This window comes from Micropterus dolomieu, linkage group LG11 (genome assembly GCF_021292245.1).
Source record: "Micropterus dolomieu isolate WLL.071019.BEF.003 ecotype Adirondacks linkage group LG11, ASM2129224v1, whole genome shotgun sequence".
Lineage (NCBI taxonomy): Eukaryota > Metazoa > Chordata > Actinopteri > Centrarchiformes > Centrarchidae > Micropterus > Micropterus dolomieu.
This window is the reverse complement of record NC_060160.1, coordinates 4383965-4392750: the sequence shown is the minus strand read 5'-3', so window position 1 is coordinate 4392750 and position 8786 is coordinate 4383965. Positions and strand designations below refer to the sequence as shown.

Sequence of the window (8786 nt, the reverse complement as noted above, 5' to 3'; positions counted from 1 at the left end):
TGGGGGGGGGGGGGGGGGGGGGGGTTCAGACAGATCACAAACTATAAACCCAAAGTACCCCACTCCATAAACGATTCTCGCCTGGCCAATGAGCTGAACCAGTTCTACTGCCGCTTTGAGAGTCAATTGGACACCATCCCCCGTGACTCCTCCGCTCAGCTTCAGCCCACCACTTCTCCCCCCTCCTAAGAGCTAGCCAGCTCCACCCCCTCCCCTGCTCTCTCCATCAAAGAAAGGGAAGTCAACGGTCTTTTCAGGAGGCAGAAACCCCGCAAAGTAGCTGGGCCGGACTCTGTCTCCCCATCCACCCTGAAGCACTCAAAAACACTCCAGTCAGTGCAGTCAAAGCAGGCCTGTAAATCCAGCATTTTTTCACAATCTTTACAACAGGTTTAGCAGATTTCAGTCGCGGACAATAAGTTGGGATAAGATGAACCAGACGGTGATCAGAGAGTCCGAAGGCTGCACGGGAGAGATAGGCGTCCTTTAATGTAGTGTAGCAGTGGTCCAGTATGTTAGTGACCGTGGTGAGACACTTAATATGCTGTCTGTACTTTAGAAGTTCATGGCTGAGGTTTGCACAGTTGAAGTCCACCATTACCAGCTACAAAATTAGTGATGCTTACACATTAATGCATTACTAATAACAATCCAGCGATATAATATTTATTCTGAAATGGGCCATTGTGCATAATTAGTGATTTTACTTTTTCTACGTTAAATATATTTTATATTTTGCTAATGTACTTTTACCTAAGTAATATTTTGAATATAGGACTATTACTTGTAGCGGAGCACTACGGTGGAAGTAAAATATCAGAGTACTTCTTTCAGCACTGCCTGTCATAATAAAAAAAAACAATTTTCCAGATCATATTGACTACTTTCGCCGTTCACGTGCGCTATCGTTCCGGTTTCTGATTTTTACGAGCCGCACTTGAACGCAGCGGCAGTAGGAAACTAAACGGCCGCACATTCGCTGCCCCGTGAGTGGCGGGGGCGGAGGCTTGATCAGCGGGTGAACCTACCAATCACATCCGCCCCTGAGCTCCGGAGCTCCCCTCTGCGGCTCCGCCTCCCCTCCCCCGCAGCTGTGGATGGACCCGAACATTCCTCATATTCCTGGGGCTCGACGGCGGAGGAACGCGGCGAGGAAACGAAACGCAACGAGGCGAGGACTCGACGGATTCACACAACCCATGACACTTTCGACGGACACGTTAGGTTTGTGTTTAACCTCTTTTTAATATTCACTTAAAATGTCCTCAAGTTTTCTCTTTTAACTTGGTTTAAACGGACCTATTAGTGTTTCCCATAGACTGTGTGTTTCCCCCCACTGAAGTCCGGGGACAGTTAAAGGGTCGCGGGTGTACGTGTGGAAGGGGGTGGGGGTGGAAAATAAGTAGGATAGAGTGAAATTATTCCCTTATTGTACTACTTTAAAATGGAGGAAATTGTAGGGATAAGTTCTATAATCATACAGTTTACTTTCTACGGTTGTTCATCTCTCTATTGAATCAGACCAAACAGCTGATAATCGCTTCAGGTGGGGGTCGAAATCAAATCAATCGGGGCTTCGTGCGGACCAATTTGTTATTTGGGAAACATTTGACCTGTAGCTAACTAAGCAATGTGTGTATGGGTGAGTAAAGTATCTCACCCTGCAGGGGTGTCTAACAGTGAGTCATACAGTAGTAATGTTTCAAACGTTCATCCTGTAAACTTGTACAGTTTCTGATGTTAAGAAAATCTATTTTGGAGAGCTGATCAATTTAAAGTGAATGGGGGGGGGATCAGCCATGTTTGCTGGGTTGGTGCTGTTACATAAACTGGATTCAAGGTTTATTATGTGATGGTCTCAGCAAGTATTCAGATATTTAAATTAAAAGGAGCAAATACTACAGCGCAAAGATACTCTATTACAAGGAAAAGTCCTGTATTTAAAACTGTGCTTAAGTAAAAGTACACAAGTATCCGCATCAAAACGTAGTACATGTTACAGCTGGTAAAGGTGGGGCTAATTTCAACTGCTTTACATACTGCTAACTAGCTTACAGTAACCTTTACATGTATTTGTTGATTATAGTTTGCAGATTTCATGTATTAATACAAAGTAAATAGTTGCTCTCAAATAAATATAGTTGCTGTAACAAGTATAATATTTCCCTCTGACGTGTAGTAGATAGAGGTATAAAGTAGCATAAAATGACAATACTAAGTACCTCAGAATTGTACAGTACTTGCACTACTCGGTCTCAGATGGAGTCAAAGTTGGTTTTCCTATTTGCGGGCGTCACTTAGAGCTGAAACGATTAGTCAATCAATTGAGCTACAGAAGATTCATCTGCAACAATCATTTTATAAGCAGAAATTGGTAAAATTCTTTGGTTTTCTAATCTGTTTTCTCTCAACTCTAGTCTACCAAGAGTCCATGTTATAATTGCAATAAATAATACTAAATAGCACACACATTGACACACGATAGTGAAAATAATAGTTCCCTGTTGTCTACTCTTTGATTTAGTGGCTTTTTGACTAAAGATTTGCAGTTTCTCTACTATTGAAGTTGAAGTAGGCCAGTCTGTCTGAAAAAATTGACTATAGATACTATAGTAGATACTAATCTTGACAATTTTCCAATCTGAAAAACCACTAAACACTAAATGTGGTCTTTTGGCATAAAAATGTAAAGAGATTAATATTGAACAGAAACACGAATATCTCTTAAAAATGTATATTGGTCAAATGCATGGTGCATCAAGTATAACTGGTAATCTTTTAATCTAGGTCGATGTTGGGTCGCGGCGTGAAGCGGAAGTGGAGCTGCTTGGAGGAGGTGGAGGCCGAGATCCTCCCTGTTGCAGTAGAGAAGGAGAAGAATGGAGATGAAGAAAGGGAGGATGAGGACGGGTTGCTTGTGGGTCCGCCCAAAGCGGACATGAGCCACCTGCAGCAGCGTCAGCTGGTGCTCGGCCTCTGCTTGGAGAAGCTCCAGAGCTACCAGGCTGGGATGGAGCTCAGCCTGCGTCGCTCCGTGCTGCTCATCAATACGCTCAGGCAGATCCAGGAGGACATGCAGAGCGACGGGGCGGGAACCTGCACCTCGGAGACGCTCATCGACGGCGTCCATGCCGACTCCTGCCTTCTCAGGGATGACTTCAGGGAGGACATGCCGGTTACGTGCCCTGGGTGTGCAGAGGGGGATGGGGACAACCTATCTCTGTCTCCGCCGCTGTCCCCAGAATTCCCCTCTCAGGAGGCAAACAGCTCGCCAGACATGCAGAAATCTCTGCCCGCTGCGCAGATCAATGCTTATAGTGATGCAGTAAACGCCATGGGCTACCTCAGCGACCTCGCCCTGGACGACATCTTTGAGGACATTGACACATCGATGTATGAGACTTCAGATCTGCCTTCTGTCTGGTCGGCGGGCTCCATGTGGCCCATCAGTGTGTCGCTTTGGGCGGATGAGGACGTGAAAATGCGCTCTCCCAGCCACGCCTCGGCTGGGAGTCTCCAGTCATGTCTGATGGACATGAATGAGCTGGACCACATCATGGAGATCCTGGTTAAGTCCTGATCGCCAAGACAGACTACTGAACATTTACTGCGCTTGGTTATCAAGCAGTCTGACAGTGGAGACGGGGAACAAGGACTGGTTTGAGGGTTGATGGACTCTAACGTGACCTTGGATTTTTAAGGCTCCATCTGATATTATGATATGTGTTTTAAGCTGCAGCTAGTTTCAGATCCAGTTTGAAATCCACATTTAAACACTTTTATACTGTTTTTGGTTTTTATAACTCGTAACACACTTTAAGCAATGTGAGCGGCACATGCAGATATTTCTAGAAATCTCAGTGGCAATAATGGTATTTAAGAAGAGAAATGCATTTTTAACAGAGAGACCAATTTCTGCACCCACAGTAGCAGGAAACTGATTAGTTAGCTCTGCAGTTTCAGGGCATGTTGTGTTTTGAGCAGTGGGTGAATAAATAGTAGATGAGGCATTTCTAGACAAAGTTGGTGCACTGAAAGTGCAGTGCAACACTTGTAAGGGAAATGTTGTAACCGTCAGGATTAGACAGCACAAATTAAGTGGCTACGGTGGATTTCGGTAAAACTTTAAATGCAGATGGAACCTTACAATTCCAAGCTCACTGTGTTTATGCCACTTTTCTCTCCTGATTTATCAGGTTTTAGTAAATGCAGCAGCACCTTTTGAGTGAATCCACCATTCGGGAAGAAGCAACCGGAGCTGCCATGGTTTGTGCGTCACTCAGACCTGGTTTGATTATTAATTGAAATCCGTTCAATTACTTAAGAGGTTGTGCTTCAGCCAGCCAGGAGGGGGGGGGCAAAGGCCTGGGATTCCTTTCCATATGATTCGTTTTTATTGCTCCATGTAGAATCTTTAAATTAGAAAGTCTTTGTGTCTGTGGTCAGGCAGCAGTCAGAGGGTTTATTTGGCTCGTGAAAAGAAGAATGTAGCCACCGAATTTGGGGTTACCAGCCAAAGAAGTATGCTTCCAATCCCTGGAGATGATTCACGTATCGCAAGAAGCGGGCAAAATGTCAAAATGACATCTTGTTGCTCCAATAGAGATAGGTGTAAAATGTTTTACTTGTTGGAACGCCTTTATCTAATATTATTCTTATTTATGAATGAAAAATCAACCGTAAACTGCAGCAGATGTTATTTGTTCTTTGTTTTTTAGAGTCTATTGTTTTGGCGTGATTGTAACTTTATACTTCAGATTCTTTATAACTTTGGGCTGTCAGAGCATTGGCTGCCTCCTGCACCATTTGCGACATCAAATGGGACAAACTATCAGAGGCCGCATAAGAAATACTCACCCTTTCACGGTAAGGTTGAAGTGAACAGTTTATCCTTCTCGGCAGCTTGTATTAACGGTAAATGCAACATGTCATGAACGCAGCATAAAACATGTATTCCCAGTCTGGTTCCGACTGAGGAGCTGATCGCCTCAAGTCAATAATCAGGACAAGTCTGCCATGTCTCAGAATTGTAAATGACAACAGAAGCATATGTATTTTTATGGCCACGATGATATGAATTTTTATTGCAATGTTGGGAGTTTAAAAGAACAGTTTTATATGTGTTCCTACCTGAAACTCCAATCTCCTGTCCAGTAGAAGAGATCCAGTGAGCGGAGGGCTGCGATTAAGCAGATGCTCGACCTTCACTATCTGTGGTTTACTCCTGTTCTACCTCCTGATGTCTGTCTGTTGTTGGTTTACCTGGACACTCCTGTTTTACACCGTGAGCCATGGACAGTGTTTCTTATGTCATTGTTTTTAACTGGACTGAAAATTCAGTGCTTTCCTGTCAGACCAAAGCAAATCCGTCCTCATCTCCATCTCTCGTCTCATGTCGACAACGTGCCTTACTACTGAACCTAATTTTTATTCGTGTTGAGGTTTATGTGGTTGCCTGAGCTCGAGCGTCATTGATTGGAAAGAAAAGAACTGTGGCGACGTGTTATGTAAAACACTGAGAGCCAGAACCGCCATCGTTTGTTCCTCCTCCTTGGCCTTTTTTTTCCCCCTGTGCTCAGTGAACACTAGTGGCATATGAGCTTAATGCATCCTGACAAGCTGACAGTGAACTATCTGAGGGAGGAGGCGGCGACGAGGGCCAGGAGGGAAAAATAAGAGGAGGACATGGAGGAGGAGGGGTGGGAGGAAGCAGCTTGCGTCACTTATTCAGTAGGAGGGGTTTAAAGCTTGTTTTGCCCAGACTCAGACCACCGACCAATCACATGAGATGTGCAAGGAGCACTCTGCTGCTCCAACAACAACTTGTTTTTGCTCCTAAAGGCTCTGCACACAAATACAGTGTGAATCTGTTGGATATCAGCCTGTGAAGTAAACCATTTTTCTGTTAATTTTTGTAAAATTTTATTTACGTACTCTATCGGGACAGGACTGAATACAAAAAGCAGAAAGCTGCGGTGTTATTTATAATTGTATAAAAGTGTGAGTACAGTCTGTGAAGCACAAACTGTACGTTGTTAATGCTGATTACATGATATAAATGTAACTGAAGGATGGATTTGCCAGGTAATAAGATGATAATTGAAAATGTATTTTTTGTGGAATATTTTATAGATTTTATTCAATATTACAGTAAAAAAATACCTGAACTGTGGTTTGTGTGAGTCTTAATTCCTTTGATAAACTGTAAAGCAGGCCTCTGTGTTTTGTGGGTCAAAGACAAAAACGTTAGATCCAGATTACAAAAAACTGATCATGAAACAAATTATTACACACATTACTCATCTCTGCCAACCTTAAAAAAACAAAAAAACAAAGTGCCTTCCTGCACACCAACCATGCATTCACAGTCACAGGAGGCATTAGTCAATATAGGACTGACTGCATGTGGTTTATCTTGAGGTTTGGTTTTCCCTGAGTCGTGCCTCCCAGGGAAACCTTTCTGTCAGATTTCACCATTATCCTGACTTCTTTACTGTGGTTGGTTAACCCAAATTTGTGAACATCTCTAACCTGCAGCATTTAAATTGGTAGGCTTATTGCAGGCAGTGCACAGCCTGTGAAGCTTAACACAGGGCAAAATCTCCCTTAAATGTTTTTCCACACGTGGCTGAAGAGTCAAACGGAAGCCAAGACTTCCCTCTGGTGGCCGTTTGACTGAAATGATGTGTGCTGATGGTAGAAGCATGACTATGCAAATATGAAAATATTAAGTGGTGTTAGTTAATGCTGTAGTCTGGTGTTTTTGCAGCTTCATCGTAAATCTGATCCTTACAGTGGTGTTCCTAGGAATGCCACTTAGTTCAGTGGAAACTGTACCCGTCATGTAAAATATTAAGTAAGAAGCCTAATCTCATGTTTCATCCTCATCTCTGCGACAGAAACATCTGCAGTACTGCGGGTCAATAGTCAAATCATTCACTCACATAAGAAATAGCAACACCACCATGAAAAAAATACGATAAATTACTGAATGTATTTGAGTATTTAAATGAGTAATTATTAAATTATTGATGTGCTAACATGTAAGCAGTATTTAGGAGGTGCATTATGTACTGAACTCTTTAATTTATTCAATTTACAAGCTGACAAATCTAAATAAATAATCTTGAGAGTAAGCAGTAACTTGTGCTGTCAGATAACTTCAGTGCAGTAAAAAGAGATAAAAGCTCTTACTAAATAATCAAATAAAATTCCATTTCCTCAAATGTGTACTTTATACAACTGTAATAATTATCCTTAGTTACCTCCTTCCTCTGTCAATTCTACTTAAACAAGAAAAACAGAAAGCTCCCCCTATGGCTGCCTTGGATGAAATCTACTTAAACGTGGCTCCATGGAGCCTAAATTTTGGCTTTTTAAGTGGTTTGTTTGTCAATTTTTTTATTTATCTGCATTTTTTTTTATGATTACAGTGTTCTGGGTATTTAGCTGGAACTTATTTGCTGCCCCTGTGCCTGGTTGGGTTTTTATCATAAAATAGAACAGCTAAAGAAACAAACAGCTACAACATGACATGCAGCATACTTTTCTTTGTTAAACTGCTGTGTATTTTTTGTTTTGTTTTACTGCACTTCATCCTTCTTTTAGTACATGACTGACTCGGATTTCTCTCCAGAGAATAAGACAGAAGTAGAGTTACAGTAGATGTTGTTGCTGAGAGGAATTCAGGAAGTGGTCTCACATGAGGAGGAGCAACACGTGAGTTACTGCACACAACCACTGCTAATGCTAATCATTAAACACGTGAAAAAAGAGCGTGTCTGACTGTCAAGCCACACCCTAACTCAAACATGCATTAAGGGTTATCTATCTATCTATCTATCTATCTATCTATCTATCTATCTAATGACACTGCAGACTGGTCACAGTGAAGGTGTGGCATAGCTGTATAAATGTCTAGATGTCTAGAAGTGCTGCGGTGTGTGAGACTGGGTTTAATGTTTCTCTGCAGACAGAAATCAGTCTGCCGCGGTGGAGTAAAGCCGGGCTTTGGCTCCGTCTTCCAGGCTGACTCAGCACACACTCACAGAACAAACAACCTCTGCTGCTGCAAAACAAAGGGATGGACCGACTGGAAAAATGCATCCAGCAGCACTCGGCATGTTTTAGCAGTGTAAATGTGGGGCTCTTTAGATTTTAACAACCAAAATCAGCAGTAATGTTGGGCAGGATCACTTCTCTGCTCACAGGAAGAATCCAAACTTAAAGGATTGCTACACATTTTTTCTGCCTTAAAACAATTGTCAGGTGACTATATGAACATGAACACAGGTTTAGCTTGCTGTAATCATTCCTCTGGTTCAAACTGTTTTTATTTTAAGGACACTAAGACACAGGTTTCCCCAGGGACAGTCAGGGACTCTCCAAAACAGTAGGTCAGACTCTGTCTCTCCTCTCCGTTTGTTTGATCGACTGACTGATGCAGCTGTCTTGATAAGGATGCACTCTGGATGCACTCTGTGATCCATTTTTTAGGTAACCCAAGGTCGAGATAATCTTTATTTTGTTTCATTACAGACAGACTGACTGGCTCTGTGTGTAAATGTTGCCTGTGGTTTCAAGGACACACGACATGACTTATTGGCCTAAATATCAAATAGAGTGGGCTGAACCATAACCTTATTTGGACACTTAGTGAATCTCTGTAGGTGTAGGACAGATAAATACCCCCAGACAGGAAGTATCCTTCAGATTGGTTTTGGTACTACTTTGTGTCTGTACTCTGTTCTCCCAGGGCCGAGGCTCAATAAACTGCTGTATAAGTT

The 8786-nt window shown here is 42.5% G+C and overlaps 1 protein-coding gene across 1 annotated transcript; it reads left to right on the top strand.

Moving 5' to 3' along the window:
* The first annotated feature begins 1000 nt into the window (after window positions 1-1000).
* Window positions 1001-6172, top strand: si:dkey-177p2.6 (uncharacterized protein LOC568712 homolog). Its single transcript, XM_046061725.1, has 2 exons — window positions 1001-1224; window positions 2788-6172. The coding sequence occupies exon 2, from the start codon at window positions 2792-2794 to the stop codon at window positions 3578-3580; it is 789 nt and encodes a 262-aa protein (XP_045917681.1). The 5' UTR covers window positions 1001-1224; window positions 2788-2791; the 3' UTR covers window positions 3581-6172.
* The last annotated feature ends 2614 nt before the right edge of the window (window positions 6173-8786 follow it).

Coding starts and splice junctions, on each gene's coding strand:
- si:dkey-177p2.6 (XM_046061725.1), top strand. CDS start 2,792: ATGTTGGGTCGCGGCGTGAAGCGGAAGTGGAGCTGCTTGGAGGAGGTG.